Source organism: Drosophila eugracilis, unplaced genomic scaffold (genome assembly GCF_018153835.1).
Source record: "Drosophila eugracilis isolate 14026-0451.02 unplaced genomic scaffold, ASM1815383v1 contig_90, whole genome shotgun sequence".
NCBI classification, from domain to species: Eukaryota; Metazoa; Arthropoda; class Insecta; order Diptera; family Drosophilidae; genus Drosophila; species Drosophila eugracilis.
This window is the reverse complement of record NW_024573812.1, coordinates 2,284,966-2,307,948: the sequence shown is the minus strand read 5'-3', so window position 1 is coordinate 2,307,948 and position 22,983 is coordinate 2,284,966. Positions and strand designations below refer to the sequence as shown.

General features: G+C 41.9%; 12 protein-coding genes across 13 annotated transcripts; 5 read left to right on the top strand and 7 right to left on the bottom strand.

Annotated features, from left to right (window-relative positions):
* Positions 1–141: 141 nt before the first annotated feature.
* On the bottom strand, positions 142–1,255 carry LOC108112271 (serine protease grass). The gene is made up of 4 exons (XM_017222094.1): positions 1,035–1,255; positions 927–972; positions 687–865; positions 142–624 (listed from the first exon to the last, which is right to left on the bottom strand). The coding sequence occupies exons 1-4, from the start codon at positions 1,249–1,251 to the stop codon at positions 182–184; spliced, it is 885 nt and encodes a 294-aa protein (XP_017077583.1). The 5' UTR covers positions 1,252–1,255; the 3' UTR covers positions 142–181.
* A 1,316-nt stretch (positions 1,256–2,571) lies between these two features.
* On the bottom strand, positions 2,572–3,638 carry LOC108112319 (serine protease grass). The gene is made up of 4 exons (XM_017222148.1): positions 3,422–3,638; positions 3,315–3,360; positions 3,092–3,243; positions 2,572–3,035 (listed from the first exon to the last, which is right to left on the bottom strand). The coding sequence occupies exons 1-4, from the start codon at positions 3,633–3,635 to the stop codon at positions 2,635–2,637; spliced, it is 813 nt and encodes a 270-aa protein (XP_017077637.1). The 5' UTR covers positions 3,636–3,638; the 3' UTR covers positions 2,572–2,634.
* A 337-nt stretch (positions 3,639–3,975) lies between these two features.
* Positions 3,976–5,007, bottom strand: LOC108112084 (serine protease grass). The gene is made up of 4 exons (XM_017221833.1): positions 4,791–5,007; positions 4,693–4,732; positions 4,453–4,634; positions 3,976–4,373 (listed from the first exon to the last, which is right to left on the bottom strand). The coding sequence occupies exons 1-4, from the start codon at positions 5,005–5,007 to the stop codon at positions 3,976–3,978; spliced, it is 837 nt and encodes a 278-aa protein (XP_017077322.1).
* Positions 5,008–5,102: 95 nt separating this feature from the next.
* On the bottom strand, positions 5,103–6,367 carry LOC108113380 (serine protease grass). The gene is made up of 4 exons (XM_017223952.1): positions 6,044–6,367; positions 5,943–5,982; positions 5,702–5,877; positions 5,103–5,631 (listed from the first exon to the last, which is right to left on the bottom strand). Exons 1-4 carry the CDS (start codon positions 6,264–6,266, stop codon positions 5,234–5,236), a joined length of 837 nt encoding a protein of 278 aa, XP_017079441.1. The 5' UTR covers positions 6,267–6,367; the 3' UTR covers positions 5,103–5,233.
* A 300-nt stretch (positions 6,368–6,667) lies between these two features.
* Positions 6,668–7,865, bottom strand: LOC108112181 (CLIP domain-containing serine protease B9). Its single transcript, XM_017221990.1, has 4 exons — positions 7,649–7,865; positions 7,544–7,589; positions 7,287–7,465; positions 6,668–7,231 (listed from the first exon to the last, which is right to left on the bottom strand). The coding sequence occupies exons 1-4, from the start codon at positions 7,854–7,856 to the stop codon at positions 6,798–6,800; spliced, it is 867 nt and encodes a 288-aa protein (XP_017077479.1). The 5' UTR covers positions 7,857–7,865; the 3' UTR covers positions 6,668–6,797.
* A 604-nt stretch (positions 7,866–8,469) lies between these two features.
* LOC108113118 (protein Cep89 homolog) lies at positions 8,470–10,359 on the top strand. The gene is made up of 3 exons (XM_017223618.1): positions 8,470–8,950; positions 9,011–9,520; positions 9,580–10,359. The coding sequence occupies exons 1-3, from the start codon at positions 8,732–8,734 to the stop codon at positions 10,291–10,293; spliced, it is 1,443 nt and encodes a 480-aa protein (XP_017079107.1). The 5' UTR covers positions 8,470–8,731; the 3' UTR covers positions 10,294–10,359.
* LOC108113117 (importin-11) lies at positions 10,305–15,138 on the bottom strand. The gene is made up of 2 exons (XM_017223617.1): positions 12,927–15,138; positions 10,305–11,497 (listed from the first exon to the last, which is right to left on the bottom strand). Exons 1-2 carry the CDS (start codon positions 15,048–15,050, stop codon positions 10,394–10,396), a joined length of 3,228 nt encoding a protein of 1,075 aa, XP_017079106.1. The 5' UTR covers positions 15,051–15,138; the 3' UTR covers positions 10,305–10,393.
* On the top strand, positions 11,772–12,909 carry LOC108113119 (chymotrypsin-like protease CTRL-1). Its single transcript, XM_017223619.2, has 4 exons — positions 11,772–11,997; positions 12,065–12,110; positions 12,167–12,348; positions 12,405–12,909. The coding sequence occupies exons 1-4, from the start codon at positions 11,781–11,783 to the stop codon at positions 12,803–12,805; spliced, it is 846 nt and encodes a 281-aa protein (XP_017079108.1). The 5' UTR covers positions 11,772–11,780; the 3' UTR covers positions 12,806–12,909.
* A 590-nt stretch (positions 15,139–15,728) lies between the features above and the next one.
* On the top strand, positions 15,729–16,828 carry LOC108113376 (serine protease grass-like). Its single transcript, XM_017223945.1, has 4 exons — positions 15,729–15,949; positions 16,012–16,057; positions 16,117–16,235; positions 16,293–16,828. The coding sequence occupies exons 1-4, from the start codon at positions 15,778–15,780 to the stop codon at positions 16,652–16,654; spliced, it is 699 nt and encodes a 232-aa protein (XP_017079434.1). The 5' UTR covers positions 15,729–15,777; the 3' UTR covers positions 16,655–16,828.
* Positions 16,829–16,924: 96 nt separating this feature from the next.
* LOC108113374 (prostasin) lies at positions 16,925–19,404 on the bottom strand. Of its 2 annotated transcripts, none has more exons than XM_017223943.1 (7): positions 19,316–19,404; positions 18,631–18,993; positions 18,504–18,570; positions 17,673–18,400; positions 17,569–17,614; positions 17,389–17,510; positions 16,925–17,330 (listed from the first exon to the last, which is right to left on the bottom strand). In XM_017223943.1, exons 2-7 carry the CDS (start codon positions 18,842–18,844, stop codon positions 16,960–16,962), a joined length of 1,548 nt encoding a protein of 515 aa, XP_017079432.1. In that variant the 5' UTR covers positions 18,845–18,993; positions 19,316–19,404; the 3' UTR covers positions 16,925–16,959. The 2 variants fall into 2 exon arrangements, with proteins under 2 accessions (XP_017079432.1, XP_017079433.1); XM_017223944.1 differs by having other exon boundaries at positions 18,631–18,768; positions 19,316–19,402.
* Positions 19,405–19,591: 187 nt separating this feature from the next.
* LOC108113229 (V-type proton ATPase subunit F 1) lies at positions 19,592–20,525 on the top strand. The gene has a single exon (XM_017223766.2). The coding sequence runs from the start codon at positions 19,700–19,702 to the stop codon at positions 20,072–20,074; it is 375 nt and encodes a 124-aa protein (XP_017079255.1). The 5' UTR covers positions 19,592–19,699; the 3' UTR covers positions 20,075–20,525.
* A 111-nt stretch (positions 20,526–20,636) lies between these two features.
* On the top strand, positions 20,637–22,640 carry LOC108113228 (mannose-1-phosphate guanyltransferase alpha). Its single transcript, XM_017223765.2, has 4 exons — positions 20,637–21,140; positions 21,344–22,046; positions 22,105–22,369; positions 22,430–22,640. The coding sequence occupies exons 1-4, from the start codon at positions 20,893–20,895 to the stop codon at positions 22,528–22,530; spliced, it is 1,317 nt and encodes a 438-aa protein (XP_017079254.1). The 5' UTR covers positions 20,637–20,892; the 3' UTR covers positions 22,531–22,640.
* The last annotated feature ends 343 nt before the right edge of the window (positions 22,641–22,983 follow it).

Below are 22,983 nucleotides of genomic sequence, written 5' to 3'. Positions count from 1 at the left end.
AAATAAATATTTTAAAATTGTGTAAAACAGTAACGGGTATCTTATAGTCGCGGCACTCAATTATAGCGTTTCTTCTTGTTTATTTTAAATTTGTTGTTTTTGATTTTTCGATGAAACAATATGTGTACTACGTGTTTTTAATATATATTTCTTTATTTAACTGTTTAATACTTTTATGTTATTATACCCTGGAATATGTCCGATTGTCCTTGGGACCATAATAATTAACTATTTGCTTTATCCAGTCGCCATACATCCCGACGTTCGTAAGAATGCTAATCCTCCTACATCCCGTTTTGGTATAGCTGGCGATTCCCATCTGAACGAAGCGCTCCTCGCCGTCGATTTCCATCATTCGCCCCTGTGGACCACCGGAGTCACCCTCGCATAGATTACTGTCATCATTGCCAGCGCAGATTTGTTCGGAAATTAAACGTTGTTGGAAACCCAAGAAGCAATCTATATTCTTGCGGCGGTTTACGCGCAGTTCTTGGAGAGTGCGACTCGTTTTGGCATTGGGTTCCTCAGAGGTTCGGCCCCAGCCGGTGGCCATGAACCACGAGTACTGATTCACCATCCACTTTGCATTGTCACCCACCATAATGCAGATGGGTTGGATGTGAGCTAAAGACGAAATATACATCACGATTAGAAGGATATTTGACGTTGGCGTATACTTTACCCACGTAAATATTCAACTTTCATGGTCAGCTTTAGCAATCCGATGTCATGGACGTAGTCATCGTTATCGTAGAGTTTGTGCCTGAAGGCCGTGTCCACATAGTACTCCTGGGTAGGGCCCATTTCCAAACTATTCTCACGGTCTATCGGAGTGTCTCTATTATATTCACCCAAGCGAACAATTCTTAAATAAATTAAATATTTATTAGTGTTTGATTAAAAATTTATGCCAGAAGCTTACTTACAAATCTATAGTGACGGGAAAGCAATGAGCCGCTGTCAAGACGAACCCTGAAAATTGTATATTTATTAATTTTTAAAGAAACTAGAATATGATTTCTTAGCAAACGAACAGTGATTAATAAGAGTTCCGGCGCATTTAAAATTTGTTGGGGTGTGCAGGAAGGCCATCCAAGGATAACGTCCCAATCCAGCAGGCTTCGCATGTGTCATCCTATAGCTCGAATCAAATGTCAACCCACAATTTGGCTCCAAGTACTGGGATGATGATCCTTGAACTCGAAGCCAAAGCCACACGATTATTGCGAACCCAGGGAATACAGTCTTCATGACGCCTCAAGTAGTTCTCCAATACTAATTCTTCAAATTGGAGAGCCTTGTTTGGTTTCATTATCGCTGGCATTAGTCAGAAAAATAACACAGTGGTGACTCTTATCACTTACTCACTCATATGCAATTCAAAAATCCCCAAAAGTAAATTCTTGTCTTGACAGAAAGAAAGCTAAGTTTCAAATTATATTTCCCAATTTTTATACCCGTTACTCGTAGAGTAAAAGGGTATACTAGATTCGTTGAAAAGTATGTAACAGATAGAAGGAAGCTTTTGTGACCCTATAAAGTATATATATTCTTGATCAGGATCAATAGCGAAGTCGATTGAGCCATGTCCGTCTGTCCGTCCGTCCGTCCGTCCGTCCGTCCGTCCGTCCGTCCGTCCGTCCGTATGAACGCTGAGATCTCAGGAACTATAGCAGATACAAAGCTGAAATTAAGCATGAAGATTCTTGAGGTCCCGGGACAGCGCAAGTTTATTACAGCATCCTGCCACGCCCACTCTAACGCCCACAAATCGCAAAAAACTAAAATTGCTGAAATCTCAGGAACTATTGCAGATAGAAAGTTGAAATTCAGAAAGTATAATCCTTAGATGACAGCGCATCTTATAGTGGTACTACTATCCGGCCAAACCCACCCATACGCCCACAAGGCTCAAAAGACGGTTTTCGGATTTTCTAGAAAAGCTGATATCTCGGTAACTATAAGAGATAGAAAGTTCGGATCAAGCATGTATATTTCTATGATGCTCCCAATGCGAATTGTTTTTTTCCGATCACGCCACGCCCACTCTAACGCCCACAAAACCCGAAAAACCAAAAATGCAAAAATCTCGAAAACATTAAAAGCTACACAATTTTGCTTAGGAACACGTATTTAGGAGATGCCTCTGCAACTTGCCACGAAGTTGCATCCGGCCACGCCTACTCTAACGCCCACAAACCGCGGAAAACTGTGGAGTCTATAATATTATTATGAATGCCTTCGTTTGACCTTGTGTAACTTATTTCTGTTAATATCTATCGATTTACAAAAGATTTTTCAAATCGGAACATTATTTCGCTATTTATGAAGAAATTAAGGTTATAAGGCTCCACATGGGCAGTGACGTCACTATAAGCATACTCAACATACTTCCTCTGACAATAGGTGGCGCCTTGTGAATTTCCACTAGCAAAATTAATATTTTAAAATTGTGTAAAACAGTAACGGGTATCTTATAGTCGCGGCACTCGACTATAGCGTTTCCTCTTGTTCTGTTTAAAAATCATGAAAAAATAAGAGTAACTTAGTTCTTTATAATATTTATTAAATATTCACTTAATTTTTTTATTGGAAATATTTTTATTTCAAAATCTAGTAGTTCTAATTATAATGTTAAATCGGTTTTGGATCATAAAAAGAATGGCTAAAGAGTGTAACCACATCCTGTAGCCACCAGTAGTAACTCAACACATCGGTGTAACCCTGGGCTTCCTGGCACTCCATGTTGCCCAAGGACGCGATACCAAACTGAATGTGCCTCTTTTCTTTCATATATTTAATACTTTGAGTTAAAGCTGAGCCGGGGAGTCCATTACAGGAACCCAAATTCCCCACGATGCCGCCAGCACAGAACTGGGTGTACAAATCTAAACCTCTGCAGAACTGCGGCTTACGTTGAATGGCAATGGGGCCATACTGGTTCTCTTGGTCTTGACCCCAGGCTCCTCCGATGAACTCATTCACGGACAACTTGCGCTCTGGGTCTAGTAAAATGCAGATCGGCTTTATGTATTCTGTGGATGATACTTGCAGTTAGAGAAAATCCTTATAGTCGTACTGCAAAAATTACCTTTTAAATCCACATTTTTAGTTAGCCTCAGTAGACCTATGTCGTTGGAGAGGGTTTTATTGTCGAAATGACGATACCTGAGGGAAAACTGAACCATGTGATCTTCAGCGAGCTCGTTTGCTTGTCTCCCAAACGCTCCTAGGCGAACTTCGCTACGGAGAATTAAATTTAATCATTAAGTTTATAAATAAACACTGCTTAAAAATCAATTTGATATACTTACATAACAGCATTAGCTTTAATACAGCTGGCAGCAGTTAGTATAAACCCTAAAAATTAATTTCAAAATCATATTACTTAATAATGCTTCTGGTTTACGAGTATACACACTGTTAGTGATGAGTGTCCCGGAACAAAAGATATTTCCCTTCTCGTGCAGTAGAGCTGTCCAGGGACCGAGGGTTTCTCCAGAATTTTCTCTCCTAAATCCGCATTCTTCATAAAGATAATGCGCCGATCCGTAGTTGGAACAGATAACCAACAAGCCAACCAGCACTTCGATACCAGTTACTCGCATGTTCATTGCGATTGAAACAGCGAGCATGAACTAAACCACTGAAATTCTTTTACAAATGATTGCCTTTTGAAAAATCCTCTCAGTTTCTCTTTTGACTTTATCAGCAAACTGGCTGGCATTTAGGGTCACTCCGATTATTCATTGGAAAACATAATGAAACATTTCTATAATAAGATGACTTTTGTATGGCAAGAATTTTGAAAGCATTGCAGAGAGTTCTCAGAACTTTAACTTTAACTTTTATTCTTTTCAAACAAATTTAATTCACTTTAAAAAGAAATATTTATTTAAAAAAAACATAATTACTAAAGTGATAAGATTCTTTTGAAACATAAATTGAAATTTTTAAAATGTTAAGTTCTTTAAATTAATTTCCATTTATCCTTATTGAGGATTTAATCCAATCAATGTAATTAGGCACAAAAGTATAGACTCCTGGACTCATACACTTGTTAGGGCCGTAGCTCACGATTCCCAGCTGCAGGTAGCGGTTAACCCCGTCCAAATTCACCTTGGCCACCAAAGGTCCGCCAGAGTCGCCTTTGCAGGTGTCCCGATTATCAAAGCCAGCACAAATCTGATTGCGGGTAAGTAAGGAACCAAAAAACCCGTTGCAGTAGTCCCTGCTGTACGGTTTTAGTACTGTGGTCTGAAGGACGTTGGAAGTTCTAGCGAAGGCGGTACTTCCCCATCCGAAGGCAATATATTCATTCACTCGGGGCGAATTAGCCGGATTAAGAATAAGGCAAATGGGCTGGATATGTACTGGGGAACAGAAAAGTTAATTCATTTAAATATAATATCCCAATGAATAAAAATTTCAAAATTACTAGCTACAACTCACTATTAAACCTGATGTTCCTAGTCAGTTTGATTACAGCAATGTCATTTTTTATTGAACTTTCATCGTAGTATGCATGTCTCGATGCCATTTGAATCTCATACTCCTCAGATCGTGGAGAACAAATGTTTGGCCCCTGACAGTCGGGATTCGAATTAGTATCATGTTCCCCCAAACGCACTTTCCTAAATCGCAGAATCAAAAGTTTATAAAACAGTTTATTCTGCTAAGAATTATACTCACAGACGTGGAAAGATACAGTGAGCGGCAGTCAGTATATATCCTAAAACCATTTTCATTTAATAAAGATAATATTAGGGCTTAAATTGTAATTCACATACTTGAGTTAATGATCGATCCGCCGCAAAACAAATCGGTTGCGTTGTACAAATACGCCATAAATGGGGCTGATCTTAGTACAGCATCTTTACCGTTCATGATCCTTGGGCCGAGAAATGGTTCATAGGACACCCCACAGGTTGGATTCAGGAACACAACGCTCTCCACCATCTGCTGAAAGATCAGGCAGATCACAAGCGAAGCTAAAGAAGTTCTCATATTGCTTGACGGATCCGTAGTTACTAAACTCAATGGAACTGACGATGCTGATTAAATATGCTTGGATTATAAGCTTTTAAATGGAAATGGAAAACCAACATTTCATTTCCAAGAACTGTAACTTCGACCTTCTGGATTTCTGCTATGTAGTTAAAATATGATCATCTTTTATTATTTTTTTTCTATTTTGAAGAGTTTTACAAAGGTCAATATCTATTTTCGCTGCCTAATGTCCATATGTCTGCATAACGTTTTGGATCCAACTAATATAATTCGGAACAAACGTATATACGCCCGGATTTCTGCAAAGTAGTTCGCCATAACTCACGACACCCAGCTGCAGATTACGGGTTATTCCATCGTAGTTGACTTTGACTACCAGAGGTCCTCCGGAGTCGCCATGGCAAGTATCGGTATTGGGACTCCCAGCACAGATCTGATTTTGAGTGAGTGGCAATGACAGGATATTTTGGCAATAACTGGAAGCATAATGAATTAGCGTCGTAGTCTGCAGGACATTCGAAACACGACCTCTTTCGGTCCGACCCCAACCAAAGGCCTGGTATTGATTCACGTTGGGCGAATGAGCTGGATTAAGGAGCAAACAGATCGGTTGAATATGTTCTGAAGAGAAAGATATTTAATACATTTAGTTTGATACTAAGGCCATTGATCATTAATCTAAAAGCTTTACCTTTAAACACAATGTTCCTGGTCAGCTTAAGCATAGCAATGTCGTTGGTCAATGTTCTACCGTACATTTTATTTCTGATGGCCCTTTCAACATCAAACTCCTCAGCAGGAGGTGAACAGGACGCGCCCTGACAGTCGGATTTAGTGCTTACATCGTGTTCCCCCAGTCGAACCTTTCTGAAATTGAATATCAATAGCTTGTTGTTTATCATATGGATTTAGTGTAAGAAAGAAATACTTACATTTTGGGTTCTATGCAGTGAGTGGCAGTTAGAATATATCCTAAAAATAAAGAAGTATTTAGCACAAAAAATGATAAATTCATAAATTTCAATGTACCAACTTTGACTGATTATTGATCCGCCGCATGTAAGTTTGTTAGACACATACAAATAAGCCATATACGGAGCCGATTTAATTATGGCAGTTGATCCGCGCATTATTCTGGTAGAAAGATTTGACTCATAGGATACTCCACAGGTGGGATTCAGAAAATAGGCAAACACCGCCGTCTCCTGAAAAGTCAGGCACAAAACAATGCAAATCCAAGCCGGGAATGTCTTCATTTTGCGTGACTGAGTGTTGGTTACTGAACTCTTGGCAGCTGGCGTTACTTGTTAAATGAGAATCGAGCAGAGAGCTTATCGGAAATGCAATTCGATTGAAATATAAGCAATACACTGAAAAAAATGATTAATATTTCGAGGGACAAATTGGAATTAGTACTTTTGATATAAAAAAACTTTTATAACTGAAATTTTTATTTATTTATTCATTATATTAATCAGTAAAATTTCCATTTAGACTTGATATATCAAATAAGAGACTCTGAATGCGTTAATGGATTAAAAGATAACTTTGAAGAAATTGTGTAGTTAGTCAACATTTTTTACCAAGTAATGGATTTTACTTAAGTTCAAGTGATTTTTTCTTTATCAGTTCACAGAATTAATTCTATATATGTACGTATATTAAAAAATAACTCATACTACGTTATTTATTACGTTTCTTTAAATTAAATAAGCATCCATATATCAAAAAGTAATCTGACTATCTCTGGTCATCTGTGGCCATGGCATTGAATATAATCTGACAGATCATTTATTGGGCCATTTTGGTGCAGTTACATTGGTGTTTAGCCGCACAATTTTTTCAATCCAATCGATATAGCTGTAGACGTCCGTGTAAACGCCGAGTCCATCGCAATCCCTACTGCCGTAGCTGACCACACCTAACTGCACCGATACCACCTTTCCTTTGTGGTGCACACTCCGGACGAGCGGACCACCGGAGTCACCGCCACACGTATCGCCTCCGTTGCTTCCGGCACAGATTTGACTTTTATGGATAAAGTTGCGAAGATTATTAACACAGCGTTGTGGATCGTAACGGTGAAGTCTAACGACCTGGAGCACATCTATCGTCTTGTTCGTATTGGTTTCGCCCCAGCCAGTGGCTATAAACCACTGAAGTCGATCGATTTTAGCTCTCAAATGGTTATCCAAAATTATGCATACGGGTCGAATGTGAACTGAAAAAGGAAAGCTTAGTGTTTTCTTAAGGAAAACTTGATTCTTAGGACCCACTTTTATATTTCACAGCTCGTTCCAAGCGAAGCAGTGCTATGTCATTCACATGACCGCGAAGAGAATACTTTCCATGTCGAAACGCCATGTCAATGTTGTACTCCTCGGTTTTCAAGTTACAGATCTTGTCGTCGCAGTCAAGTATGGAGCTAGCATTATACTCTCCGAGACGAACCTTTCTGATCAAAGCAAATCATTAGGAAATATGCCTTTAGGGTGGAACACAATTTGATTTCTCTCAAAGAAAAATTCCTTACACTGCCATTCCATTACCAACACAATGCGCTGCTGTGAGGACAAAACCTATTCAAGGAAACTTACGTTACAGATCAAATAAAAATTCACATTCAAGAAATACCCACGATTAGTAATAAGACTTCCGCCGCAAATTAGTTTCGTTGAGGAATGGATGAAGGCCATCCACGGATATTTATTTATTTCCGCATCCTTGCCGCCACTTATTCTAAAACCAAAACTCACACTACAATCTGGATCCAAATATTCACCAGCTGCCAGCATAGAGCCTACTCCTATGGCGAGCACTGTGATCGCTATAATAACACCCCTCATCGCGACGATTTAATAGCCGACTGTTCGAGCTGGAAGTTGATCTTCACCATATATATGCTCATAGAATGCTTATCTCAAAGTCATTCATAAAATTCCCAATGCGGCATCGGAATGCCCTTACACTAATCTTGTATTTTAAAGAATTTCATAAAGCTAATTTAGGTTTCACAGAAAATTTATTAGAGTTTTGCTCTTCGGTGTTTTTTCATAAATAACATTATTTTCCGATTATAGCGATAAGTTATGAATTCCTGAGCATATTACCAACCAGGAGTCATTCGAAAATAATACTACCTCTTATTATAGTGCTTATAGTGAATTCTTTGAATTGAAGAAGAAAGCGTTTCCGGTCCTAAAAACCATAGAGTATAAAGTCATTTTCCTGTGTTCGTATGTCTATACCATGTCTATGGGAATCTCGGGAACTGGAAGGGTTAGATCGTTGAGATTATGCAGATTTTCACGCCCTCTCCAACACGACCCAATTTTATTATTCTTTTTGTTAGTTGTTTTTTGCTAAAAATATGTTAAATCGTATAAATTCTTAATAAATTTGTAAGTCATTTAAATTAAAAAGATCTGAAATGGTTTCTTCATACTTTTGTAAACACTTTTAAAAATTATTATACCTCGCACTCTTCCATAGTCAAGGGAAAATTTCCAAAAAACAGGTATCGATACATGTACTTTCTAGAGGGCGGGTTACCCTTTCCGGAAGAGGGTGGCTGACAGGCGGGCCGAAAAACAGGGTCAAACACCCGAAGGGAAGCCATGGCAACGTGGCCAGGACACGGGTCTTGGGACGGGTGTGGTTTTACCTTTGTTTACAAGCAGCCCAGGCAGAAAGTGTCAGGATTTGAGAAAGCGAAGCCAGAATGAGCACGCGAAATGTGATGATCACGGACCTGGATCAACCAGATCCGGAGCAACACCAGCAGCAGCTGCAGCCGAAGAGGAACCGGAAGGTCCTTCAGACGCTGTCGGGTAACTTTAGTCGTCGCTCACGTAGCGTAGAGGTGGAAGTGAAACAACGACAGGATATCTCGGGCTCTGTGCAAAAGGACCGCAGGAAAGAGCGATCCTTCAACACGTTGGTAAGCTCCTAAAGAAGTCCCATATGATTCCCTGATAACTACCATGCAAAATTAACACAGTTGCAGGCCAAGGAACAGCAATTGGAACAGCTTGTCCAGCGGTTAGCCACCCTGCATCGGTACAACGACCAATTCGCCAAGGAGAACGACCAACTCCGACAGGATAATGGTCAACTGGAACGGCGTCTGGCTGAGGCAGAGCAGCAGGTGGCCAACTGCACTCGCTGCCAGCAGCTTGGTCAGCGCATGGACACTGTTCTTGGACAGAATAAAACGCTATCCAGTGACGTGGACATGCTTAAGACCCTTGTCTTCAGACTAAATGTGCAGATCGAGAGCTACCAGGACCAAAGACGACACGGGGAGGAAGCTTTACCATGTGGAGGATCCGCGAAAGCAAACTCGTCATCTGCATCATGTCCACCGTTACCAACCCACACGCTGGGTCCACTCCTGCAGGCCTACGATGAGTCATTAAGGGATAAGGATGCACTCTTGGCTCAATTTAACACTGAGTTCGAACACTTTACCGGGGAACTAAAGAGAGCTTTGGAGGAGAACACCAAACTGGTAGGAATTTAGACAACGCTTAGGAAATGGAATTTAACCTTAAACCCCATCCCATACAGCTGCAATCCCAGGAGCAACTGCGCCGCGATCTTGGCGGCTGGCGTGAAGAGCGCGTGTGCCTACAGGCCCAGTTAGGCGTTTGCCGCTCCAAGGCAGAGGCCCAGACCCGCAAGACAGACTTGGCCAAGGAAAAGCTGGTGGAAGTGATGCACTGCTATGAACAGCGCACGCAGACACTGCTTCTGGACATGGACCACCTGCAGGCTGCTTATGCGCGAACTAAATCAGAATTGGCAGCCCTTAAAAGTGTTCCATCTGCTCCTGCACCTGCACCTGCTCCGGTTCAACAACCTGTTCCCGCCGAATCGGAAGCTGTGAATCAGTGCAAAGCCCTGCTGGAGCAATTGAGACAGGAGCACGCAAGGGAGCGAGCCTCTCTCCAGGATCAGCTGCAAGCAACAACCGCACGAGCAGCTTCACTCGTCCGTAGCACCGAGAAGGCCAAACACGGTAGAGATCGGCTAAAGGCTCGCCTGAGAATGGCTCTGCAATGGGCGCAAAAGCTAGAGGCTGGTCAAGCCGAGGTACGCGACACATATGAGTCGGTGCGTCGTCTGGAAGTGCTTGTCCAGCACAAAGAGTCGCAACTTCGCGGACTCCACGCCCGAAATGCTGAGGAGCTGGACAAGTTGCGCCACAAACTGCAGCAGAAGGACGAAACGATACGCACGCTGCTAAGAGGCAAGATGGAGCGGAGACCAGCGGTGGATTAACTACTAAAATATAGTTTTTAACAATTAAAAATATATAATTTCAATACAAAATACATTAATAACTTAGCGTAGAAAGCTTTTGAAGCACAGCAGTCCGGGATCAGCCGGACTCGACCGGTTCGGAGAGCGTCTCGTCCGTAGGCGCTCCCGATCCGGAGCCGGAGCCTGCGCACACCACGCAGGCCTTGGGCACCGTCTGCTCTATGTACAGTGTAATCCTTTCCAGTACCTCGGGAACCACGGAGCACATTAGCTGCTCGTAACGCTGGGATCCCAGCTGTGCCTGCAACGACTGCAGCTGCCATTTGAGATACTCGGTGAGGGGGATCTTGTAGACGGGGTCTTTGAGGATCAGCTGCCGGTGTCGATCGTCGTGGTAGGTCTTGGTCGGATAGGCTTTGCCGTGAAAGTCCTCGCCACCGCCACCGCCTAGCTGCTGCTGAAGCTCGTCCAGTTCGTGCTCGTCATGTATGACCAATGAGTCGTAAAAGCGTGGCGTGGTCTTGGACGCACCCTCCTCGGCAGCGGCATACTGCTTGTCCATTACCTCCCCTAGTGTCTCGTCCACCAGCTGCAGAATATGGGGAAGGCGAGCAAGAAGCAGTTCGTTGCTGCCGAAGATCGATGCGAAGGCCAAACAAAAAAGCTTACGCTTCTCGGCGTGCGTGTCTGGTACCTTTGGGAACATCTCAATCCACACATCGAGGATACAGGCTAAAGCGTCCGCTTGCGGTAACTGTTGAACTACCGACATGAAAACGGCCTGGTCGATGAGAAGGGTGCGTGCCACGATCGTGAGATACCATCCCATAGTCATCGGATACTCCTGCTTAAGGCACACCTGCTGGAAGACGAAGGGCAGTGCCGGTCGCACCAGTCGTAATCCCATCGCCGCGTCCGTCTTCAGGCATGTCTCGAAGATGCGCAGCATGGCGATTATGCCTTCGACACGAATGTCCTCGAAAGAGCGTACGCAGTACGCAACGAATCCTTCACCGTACCGACTCAGATAGGCCTGAGCATCTAGTAGTATATAGGCGTGGATCAGCTGCAGAACGGTGCGCAGATTCTCTGATGACATCTCAATGATGGGCAGCAGGTGGTCGCATAGCGCAAGTAACTCGGGCGTCAACGCCGTTGAATTTCCAATCACCGCCAGCCAAAGCATAATACCATCCTCGATGAGGTAGACGTGTGAGTGTTGCTGCGGACATAAAAATGGTTCGTCAAAATTGCATATAAAAAATTCTTAAATATACATAAATGCTAAAATAATACTAAACTCATGATTAATTTTATATTTTTTTTTAAATTACCCATAAAAATACTTTGAAGATTAATAAAAACTTATCTTTGCAAGCAAATAAAAATATATTATATATATAGAATATATTAATGTTATATATTGATAAGAGTGGTTGGTTTCTATTCAATTATTTCATTCTAGCTAAACCGCCGAAGGAAACTGAACTCGTGATAGAGTCCAAATGAAATCAGTGTGGATTTTGGTATTCGCTGTGCTTATTTTTCAACAAATGAAGCTAAAAGCCCAGTTTCTAGAACCCGATTGCGGAACCACCATCAACCTTCCAGCGACAACAAGAATCGTTGGGGGCAGAGATGCAGAAATAGGATCGAGTCCTTGGTTAGCATATTTGCACATCAACTCGTTTTTAATTTGTGCTGGCACTTTAATCACAAGAAGTTTGTAGTTACTTAATACAACAATTTATTATAGTTAAGTTCTGAACTTAATCATCTTTTCTCCTAGGGTTTGTATTGACCGCAGCGCACTGCATGGATCAGGCCCATATGTTGTAAGTAGACAGAACTCCTAATTTGTGCAGGAAGATCTTAAGATCCTTCAACGCAGAACGGTTCGTCTGGGGGAACATGATATATCTACAAAATGGGATTGTACAATGTACATTTGCATGCCCCCTTATGAAGAGTATGAGGTAGAATATGGCTACCGACATTATTTATTCGATAAAAATATAGGACAGAGCTACGATATTGGATTGCTTAAACTTAAGGGGACCGTCGAGTTTAAAGGTAAGATGCAAAGAATTATAAAACACATTATTTTAATACCCAAAACTGTTTTGCAGTTCACATCCGACCGATTTGTTTGATCAAGAATCCAAATCAGGTCCGCCATAGTGCCACATACGAAGCCACGGGTTGGGGTAAAACCGACCTTATCAATTCGGCTACTACTTTGCAGACAGTGACCTTGATCAAGCTAAACCCCAGCGAATGTGAGCGATCCCTGCGTACTTCCTTAGGTTGGGGACAGATCTGTGCAGGTAAGAGACGAGCGGACACTTGTAGTGGTGACTCGGGTGGCCCGCTGGTGCACAGAATGTCAAATGGCCAAATAATCCGGACCATTCAATTTGGAATAGTCAGCTATGGCAACAAATTGTGTCGCGGACCCGGAGTCTACACAGATGTCTTGAATTTTACGAACTGGATAGTAGACGTCACTCGCTGGGCCTCCTATTCTTAGGAAATTTTCGACTAAAGTCATGACAACTTAAAGCAAATTGAAATATACATAGAAAACTGAGCAACCTTTCTAGTTAAAGCTCCTACCTTAGTCGCAAATTTTATATTTATGCATAGCTCACCTGGAGGTCAGTGCTCAACTCGATAACGCTGTAGAGGAAGGGCTTCATTGGCTCTGGGACATCCCTAATAGTTCGTACGAGCTGCTCTAGGGTACCAATGATGGCGCAACGCAAGAGGTCGTACTCTTCGCTCTCGCGCCAAAGAAGCGGCAAATACGCAATGAACTGAAGCGCTTGCGGCTCAATGTACTCGCTCATCTTCTCTACAAGTAGCGTCATGGTTCCGAGAACAACGATCTTTGTGTCGCACTCGCCGGCCTCATGGAGCAACAGGAAAAGGGCCTCGAAGAGCGATGGGAAATACGGATGAAATGCCTCCGGCATGAATTCAAAGTCGTCGATCAGCAAATTTAAAGTCCTGGCAGCTGCCAGCCTCGTAGGCATGTCTTCCTGCGGTCGAAGAAGATGCAGGCAGGCCTCGTAAGCCAAAGGGCGTAGCTCTCTGGGTAACTGCACGCCCACCCAGTGGCCCACCAGCCAAATGATCCGACGACGAAGGATACGAAAATTGGGAGCTTCTATGCGCAGCTCTGCCAGCAACTGCGATGTAAGCCAGGCTCCAAAATCCAGTTTGTTAAAGAAGTGGAAGGCAGCCTGCCCTACGGCATTGTAAATGGCGTCTTTCAGGAGGATGGCCTTCAGATCAGATTCCGGGGTAAGCTGCAGCTGTTGGGCGCGTCTAACAAAGCGAAGAACCTCCTGAATCATTACTTGCGAGTGTTGCGTAAAACAGGTGAAATATAGAGTCTCCACACTGGGCCTTAAAGCGTACTTCCAGGCATCGCCACCGCCGTCATCCTGGTCATAGCCTTCCGGATCCTGTTGCCATTCCTCCAACTCTTGCTGCGTGAGCAAAAAATAGTGCGTCACGATCTTCTCGCATATATAGGTCACTCTTTCCGCCGTGAAGAACTTGGCATGACTCTGGGCAGCACTGGCTAACAGCTCTTCCTCTATAGAAGCTCCACCCTCGGGCGGAGCACTGATGCTATCGTTGCCGCTCAGCATGATACCTTTAAGCATGTTTAGCGCTTGTATTGCAAAGTTATCAAAGTTGATGCGATTTCCAGCATCGAAGATAAGGGCGGTGCCCTCATGGAACACATAGTGGAAGCTGAACTCCAAGGCCACCGGAACGAACCTCGCAAAGGAGACCGAATGCCGCTCCATCAGTTCATTGAGGGTCTTCATCATCTTAATCACAAAGCGCTCCAGTTCGGTGAGTATCGCGGCAGTTCCAGGCGACGCTGATCCCATCCTCAGTTCATAGCGCAACTCTAGGCACTGACGCAGCCGCTGGAAGAGCTGCTCCACAAAGTTCATATGATCTGTGGATTTGTACGGCTTAGCGCAGCCGTAGACTACAAGTTTTCGTAAGGATCTCATCACTACATAGGTCCGCTGCAGAGCACTGAGAGCCAAGGCTTCCTCCTTGCGAACGAGCTGCAGGAAACGGGTCGTTAAAGGGGCCCATATGTCCCAGGCCAGATAGGCAAAGATCTGTGAACCCAGCTCTTCGAAGGCTCGCTGCTCGGCCATAAGTCGCCGGGACGCCAAGGCCTTGAGGACATAGTGCAGGACAATGAGAATACGCTGCTGGAGGGCAGATTCCGCATCCGAATTGCAAGCTTGTAGCTGCTTCATTAGTGTGGGAAGCAATTCCGGCCAGAATCGCGGATAGTCCGTTCGTGCAAGGCGACCCAAGAGCACGGCTATCTGTAGGGCCACCTGGGGCACCTCTTCCGCATCATAATGTCGCAACAAAACCTCGCGGATCTGCTGTTTTTGATCGGCGGGCAGCTCCTGCCGTGAATTGGGCCGCCAGTAGCGCTCTACGCCATTCTTCAAATAGACTGCCGCCATCCAACGCACCTTTACCTCGGAGTCCTCCGTGCTGGAGGTCCCGCCATGCTGGGCATCGCTGCAATTGCTTCGCCGCATGCTCAGCCGGGCAATCGTGGGAAAAAACCCAGGCTGCTGCTCCCACTCACGCAGCTGCGCCTCCGCCTTCTGGACGATCTCGTGGCTCGGATTTGTGGCCGCCTGCAGTGTCTGGGCCACCAGCTGCTCCACGGACGCCCCTGCTCCCGCTGCTCCAGATCCTGCTCCCGTTGCCATTGCCATCTCACGACGCCTCCTCTTGCGACGATTTCGAGGGCGAAAATTATTGGCAAATTTCTGCGGCGCGTGCTGCTTCTTGCTTGAATTATAGTGTGACCGACCTTAAATGATGATTTTTAAGAACTGACCGGGAAAAATACTAAAATATTGTTTCCTAAATATATACATATTTAGCATTTTATATATGTAAGTTTTTTTTCTAATGAATATTTTAAATGTTTTTAGGACTATTATAGCAAATCGATTGTAATTCCTGAATTACAGGTACTCTATATCGATCTATATTTAGCTTAATTTCTCGAAAGTTGCTCATTAATTACCAAAAAAATTATTAACTAAAAAAATTATTTATAACTCAGATTTTTTCCAGTGCGACAATTTTGACAGCAAATTTTTTAAAAGCATATTATGTTAATAAATATCAAACTTTTGGTAGTCCCAACAAAATGTAAAAATAAATTATTATAATTAGCTTTTGGGTTTTCTGTATTTAGCTCGGTTCCCGTTAACTGGAAATAACTTAAATTTTTATTTAAAGAGTTTTCACTTAAACAAAAAAGATAGATCATATATTTAGATTTTTTCGGAAATTGAGTAACTCTTAGTCGGAAAACTTGACATTATCGCTCTTGGTTTTTATAGGTCACGCAGCGCAAAGCGTGTATTGATAAATTTCTTCTCAGTTTTCCTTCTTTGCTGTCAGTAAGAAGTTATATTTTGTCACGAAATAATGTGTTCCGTGACTCTCTCTATGTTAACTCTTATAGCTTTGGTGATTTTCCATAAAGGATTATCCCAGCTCTTGGATGAAAACTGCATCGACCAAGGAGGCTCTGCTTCTTGGATGGCAAGAATATACAGTACCATGGGTTTCGTTTGCAGTGGAACATTAGTTCACAAACGTGAGTTTTAAAAGCATTTTAAATAAAATCCTTCAAGTATATAAGCTTTAAACCATTTCTAGGTTTCGTCCTTACAGCTGCTCACTGTGTAAAGGGACAGAAAACACTGTAAGTACCCATTAGCTTTTGGTCATATTCAATTGAAGTATCCTGATTCCTTGGCTTAGATATGTGAACTTGGGCATGGCGTCATATTATGTACATACAGTTTCTATTCATCGGAATTTCAATGACACGACTAATGATATAGCAATGCTAAAACTAAACAATGAAGTTATTTTCAAAAGTAAGTTAGTGTAAAAGATATCAACGTCGTTTTCCGTTTAATCATTTACTTCCGCAGCTAACAACCGCCCTATTTGCGTTGTCTTAGATGATGAGGTTATATCAGCGGCTATACCAATATTCTCGGCTTACGGCTGGAATGAATCGGTTTCGGGATCAGGCAGTCAGCCAATCCTGCAAAGCCTTTATGTTACCCAAAAGAATGAGAACGAGTCGCAACATGGCCGGACGCAGATCTTGATCACTGGACGATCAGTCGATTCCGGCTCTCCACTGACGGCAACTTTAAATTACCGTGGAAAAATAATCATCGCACAGTTTGGGATCATGAGCTATGGCCATGATCCTAGTGTCTATACAGATGTTACGTCCTTTAAGACTTGGATATCTAGTCGAATTAAAGCATCTGAGCAAAATTAGCAGTTAAGAAAGTGAATGAAAAAAAAGCATAGAATTTACACCATCAAACAATCGCTCATAGAAAATAATGAAATTTGTGTCGAGGAACCATATTTGGGAACATTTCAAAAGATGAAAACCTTTTTTTTGAAATAATTAGTCAAAATATAAATGATTTAATACTTTTTACAAATATCCAAAGATTGGGAATACTTAGTAAAAATGTAAATTACAGTACTGATCGTATTGTATTTTTCAAAATTGTTGTCATATAATATTTGATAGTTTTTTTTTTTATAAAATTATGATGTTGAAATGAAAGGCTTTTACACTATAGCTCCGATCCAATCCATATAGCTCAAAACATTGGTATAGACGTCTGGTGAGTGGTCCTCGAGACGACCAAAACCGGCCAAGCCGACGAGTGTGAATGCCCTACTATTGCCGTGACGAAGCGGCTTGACCAAGGGACTGCCCATGGCTATGCTTACTGTATTAGGATGCTCCATGCACATTTGTCCATCCCCGATCTCCTGGTAATCCTGGTTGTAGCATTCGCTGGAAACCATCCGCCGAATAAGCTTCGCCTTCGATATGCCAACGACAGTGAGATTCTGCTCATCTTTCGCCTTCTTTTGGAACTTAATCTGCTCAATTTTGTTCTTAGGTGAGGGCAAACAAATTGGCTTTATCAATTCTACTCAGATTGAGAAAACAAATTATCGATAAGTAATTCGGTTTGCCTAAAAACTTACCTGTGTACTGGACTTTTCTCTCCAATTCAAGTAAAGCTATGTTATTCTTCCCAAGATCCACGAAATCATTGTGAATATGGACAGTTTTGACTTTGTAGGTGTCCTCACCCAATATAACTTTTCTGTAAAAAAATATTTTAAATAAAAAATGCCTTCTAGTTAGAAAATCAAACTACTTACAATGAACTATTGGCGGGTATAAACTGTGCAGTTGTCACCACAAAACCTAAAAAAAATATAATATTTTTAATCGAAAATAAAGGAAAATCATAGCAAGTACAAACGGTTGGATATGAGTGCTCCATAGGACAGCAGAAAAGAGTCAAAATAAACCTCAGCAAGCCATGGGAATGTATCTGGACCCGATCTTTCACTGGTTGGTAATTTTCCATCGTCTAGGCAACTTCTATCCAGCAAATCAATCTTTGGGAGTAGGACCTTGATATCTGACATCAAGACAATTTGCTTTATGAAGTCAATATGGCTCATTACATCGGTGTAGACACCTAATCCGCCACATTGCTCGGACCCATAACTAATGATACCAAATTGAGTATTTCTCCATACGCCGCCGTAGAAAGATTTCGAATACAAGGGACCTCCTGAATCACCTTGGCAAGTATCGGCCAAGTTTCCAGTGCCACCACATATTTGTGCGTCATTTAAAGCCCTCCAAAAGTGCCTAATACATCGTATTTTCTCGATTCTATTGATCTGAACACTTTTAAGTACATCACTTAGATCTTTACTCTCTGTTTTTCCCCAACCGGCTGCAGTGAAACGTTGTACATCATCTGTTCTAATTTTTTGACGACCATCCAACAGAACGCATATCGGTTTAATTTGATGACTGTAAATCACATTTCTTTCTAATTCCAGCAAAGCTATGTCGTTTGACGAATTGACATGTTCAAAATTAGGGTGTAAGTGAGAATTCACAACGCGAAAACGTTCATGTAGATGACCAGATTCCCGATCCGTTGTTCGATTATGAACTCCTAAGCGAACAAAGCTGTCAATTAAATAGAATTTCTAATTACAATTCATTCAGGAGTTGTGCTCTCAAATACTTTTGTTAGCTTAAATATTACCGAAAATTCACTGTAAAAACTTACAGATCGTTGTGTTTGTCTTTGCAATCATTTGATTTGCACATACAATGAGCAGCCGTCAAGACGAATCCTGTTAAAATTTTACAAATTAGTTATATATCCATGTCGAACTTCTCTCCGGAATACCAACGTTGATTGATAAGCGTTCCACCACAAACATAGTCATTCGCAGTTTCAACTACAGCCATCCAGGGATTAGAAAGGGGTGTCACCTCAGGACCATTAATAATTCTTTTTTTATAAGCATTTGAAACACCACAGTTCTCATCTAGAAGTAAGGCCGATCCTTGGGTTAGCATAAGGAAACCGAATAAAATAATCCATGCTGCCGCTGACACCGTCATCTCAGTTGAGAACAGCTTTTCAAAATGAAGTCGTTATTCATCAGCAAGAAGTCTATAAGCTGGTGTTATCAGTTGGGTTTTTTTGCTTTTATGAAATTCCAGCAAACCATTAAATTATATTTTTTTATTCACATACTTGTGCATATGACCTCATAGTAGATTATAACAAGAAGAAAATAAGTCGAAAAGATAATATTATTTTATACGATATGTATATATGTATAACAGAAAAACCTGTAAAATCATTATTTATATTCAATTATCAACAGATAAGGAGCATGAAGAATCTTGGGGCCACTGTTACGCCCACTAAGCTAGAAAGACGGTTTTCGTATTTTGGAGAAATGCTCGGTAAGGATTAAGTCAATTGTATTTTCCCATCTAGCCACGCCCACTCCAACGCCCACAAAACTCGAAAAACCGAAAATGAGAAAATCTCTGGAACTATAAGAGCTAGAAAGTTAAGCTTACGAATACGTAATTTAGAGAGGCCACTGCAGCTCGGCGCGAGTTTTCATCCAGCCACGCCCAATCTAACGTCCACAAACTGCGGATCTACTCGATCTACCAAAGATTTTCGAAGTCGGAACATTATTTGGCAATATATGAAGAAATGTCAGCTATAAGGCCTCACATGGGGCATGGTCCCACTGCCTTAAAAAACGTTAAATATTGGTATTTACTTACTTCCATAAAAATACTGAAAAAACACTGTGATGTTAAACGCATTCCAGTGCTGTTAAAAGCAATTGGGTCATGTGATAGAAACCAGCTGACCCGAACTTTTTTCCAGAGTCAGGTTTTATTTTCGCTGTTCACATCGCTCCCTGAAAAAATACAGAAAAATCCAACGAAATGGCTCTCCACTCTGCAATTAAGGGTAAGCTAATCAGCGTTATTGGCGACGAGGACACCTGTGTGGGATTCCTTCTCGGCGGTGTTGGCGAGATCAACAAGAATCGTCATCCCAACTTCATGGTGGTCGACAAGAATACGGCCGTCAGCGAGCTGGAGGACTGCTTCAAGCGATTCCTGAAGCGGGACGACATCGACATTATTCTAATCAACCAGAACTGCGCGGAGCTCATCCGTCACGTGATCGACGCACATACGTCGCCCGTTCCTGCTGTACTTGAGATCCCCTCGAAAGATCATCCTTACGACGCCAGCAAGGACTCTATTCTGCGTCGCGCTCGCGGCATGTTCAACCCTGAGGATCTGGTGCGCTAATTTCACGGATTCGTATCGAGGAGCTCCCATACACTGTTTCGTATTGCTGCTACCGTCAGAGTATTTGCTTTACAGCATGTAAACAACTATCCATAAATTCAGTGCTACGCCTTTGTTCTTTTTGTGTATTTAAAGACATTTATTAAATGGTTTTCGTTGTATAAAATAGATTAAAATCAAATTGTTCCAAATCATGTACTGGAAAATTAATTCAGTGTTGGGCTAAGCATAACTGGAGATTTCCCACTGGAAAGTATTTCTAGTGCTGTACCGGTAACAGTCTTCCAGCTCAGATACAGTGCGCACTCACAACTTAACTTAGATATTTGTTTGTGTAATGTTTATATTAATAGGGTAGTGATTTTCAATTTCCGTATAATTTCGCAGTAGAATTAATTATCAGTTTATTGCCAATATTACAAATAAATAAAAATAAACCTTTTCTGATGTGGATGATGATGTAGATTAATTAATACTTCGCTTTAAGAACAAAGAAGTTCATTTATAAAATACATTCACAGAAAATTGTCAAAACATTATCTATGGAATAGTAATGGAAGAAAATACTTAATTAATTAAATATTTATCAAGCATAAACAAACTTTATTATTTATACAAAATACATGCTTATGTTAAGTTAACGGCAATAAACTAGCGTGCTGTTAAGTCTGTTATCAGTTATTCCAAGGGCTGTTAGCGCAGTCAGCTGTTGTAGTACCGAATATTTTCTAGCAACGTAAACATAAAAAATACGTCCTGGTGAATCTGGCCACGAATTGATCGATCGGCATTAGTCACCTGTCCGCTGTACGCACATCATGCTGAAGGCCGTGATCCTGATCGGCGGTCCCCAAAAGGGCACCCGTTTTCGCCCTCTTTCTCTGGACACGCCCAAACCGCTTTTTCCCCTGGCCGGTCGTCCTTTAATCGCTCATCATATAGAGGCCTGTGCCCAATTACCGGACCTCCGGGAGATCCTGATTATCGGTTACTATCCACAGACCCAGATGGAGGGATTTGTGGGCGACATGCAGACCTTATACAGCAGCAGCAACATCAATATCAGGTGGGTACTTCTAGGTGAACAAATGGTGCGTTCTTAGAGGATCCTGCAAACCAACTGGTTTATACTGATCAAATTGGAATACTCACCTTACCTTACTATTACTATTCTATTTTTTGAACTTTAATAGCAGATATATAAACAGCAATGTTCTTATTCAGTTAAAACTAAATCTATACCTTACAATGACGTGTCCCTGATTCTAGGTATCTTCAAGAGTTCACTGCCTTAGGAACTGCAGGTGGAATGTACCACTTCCGGGATCAAATAAGAGCTGGAAATCCACGTGCCTTCTTTGTTCTCAACGGAGACGTCTGCGCTGATTTTCCATTGCAGGAACTATGCGAGTTCCATGAGAAGCGTCCATCGAGTGCTCTCGTGACCATCATGTCCACGGAGGCAACGCGCCAGCAATCGCTGCATTATGGATGTCTGGTTTTTGATAGGAGTAGCGGAGCTGTCTCCCATTATGTGGAAAAACCAAGCTCCTATGTGTCCACTTTCATCAACTGCGGAGTGTATGTCTGCTCTATGGATATATTCACTGTATTGGCTCAGATTTTCCACTCAAGGGGCCAGGAATACGGCTGCCAGGGATTCTGCAATGGAAACGGAAATGGAAATGGAAGAGAGCAAGGCCATATCAAATGGGAGCAGGAAGTGCTCACTCCGCTAGCTGGAACTGATAAGCTCTTCGCCATGCCGGTGCCTAATTGGTGGTCCCAGTTGAAGACAGCCGGATCGGCCATCTACGCCAACCGTCACTACTTGGGCCTGTATAAGAAAACGCATCCGGAGAGATTGGCCAATGTGGGAACCAAACGTGGAGAAGGAGACGGCAGCTTGATATGCACAGTTTTCCCCGATGTCTATGTGCATCCCAGTGCCACTGTTCATCACAGCGCAGTGGTGGGTATAGAAACCAAGGAATCTCTTTTCAAACTGTGTAAATAAACGTATTTCTTAGCTTGGACCCAATGTGGCTATAGGACCTGGAGTGACAATTGGCCCAGGTGTCCGCATTCGTGAATCGATTGTTTTAGAGCAGGCACAAATCCTAGACCACACGCTTGTCCTTCATTCGATTGTGGGCAGGGGTTCCACCATCGGAGCTTGGGCACGCGTCGAGGGCACACCCAGTGATCCGGATCCTAACAAGCCTTTTGCTAAAATGGAAAACCCACCGCTTTTCAACAACGAAGGAAAGTTAAATCCTTCGATTACCATATTGGGTAAGAATCCTTGGTAGAATCATTGGGCCTCTTTTTCTAAATAAATCTTAATTTTTTCAGGCTGTTTCGTGCAGGTGCCCGCCGAGAAGATCCTACTGAACAGCATTGTACTGCCGCACAAGGAGCTTAGTCGCAGCTTTAAGAACGAGATCATCTTGTGATGATGATTACTAAATATTTTCGGTCTTTATCCTTATCAGTAGCCATTTTATATATTTGTATTGTGCAATATTCCAAAAATCTATCTATTAAATGTGCCCTTACTCTTGCATTATTTCGATTTTTGGTTTGGTTGCGGAGTTTTAAGGTTAAATAATAATAATATAATAATTTTAAATTATATTTTTTATTTTATAATTTTAAATGTATAATTCTTGAAAACTTAACAAATATAGTTTTTAAATATTTTCAAAACAAATAAACAAAAAATTAAACCCTTTTTTCGGAGAAACCTTTGCATACTTTCTAGCATCGTTTTGTATTTATAATATTATATTATTAATACTCTTTAATGATGTTTTTGAATTTAACGGTATCAAAATTAGAAAATATCCAGTATTCCGCTAACAAATAATTTAATAATTTAAATATATATATTTTTAACCTTTTTTATA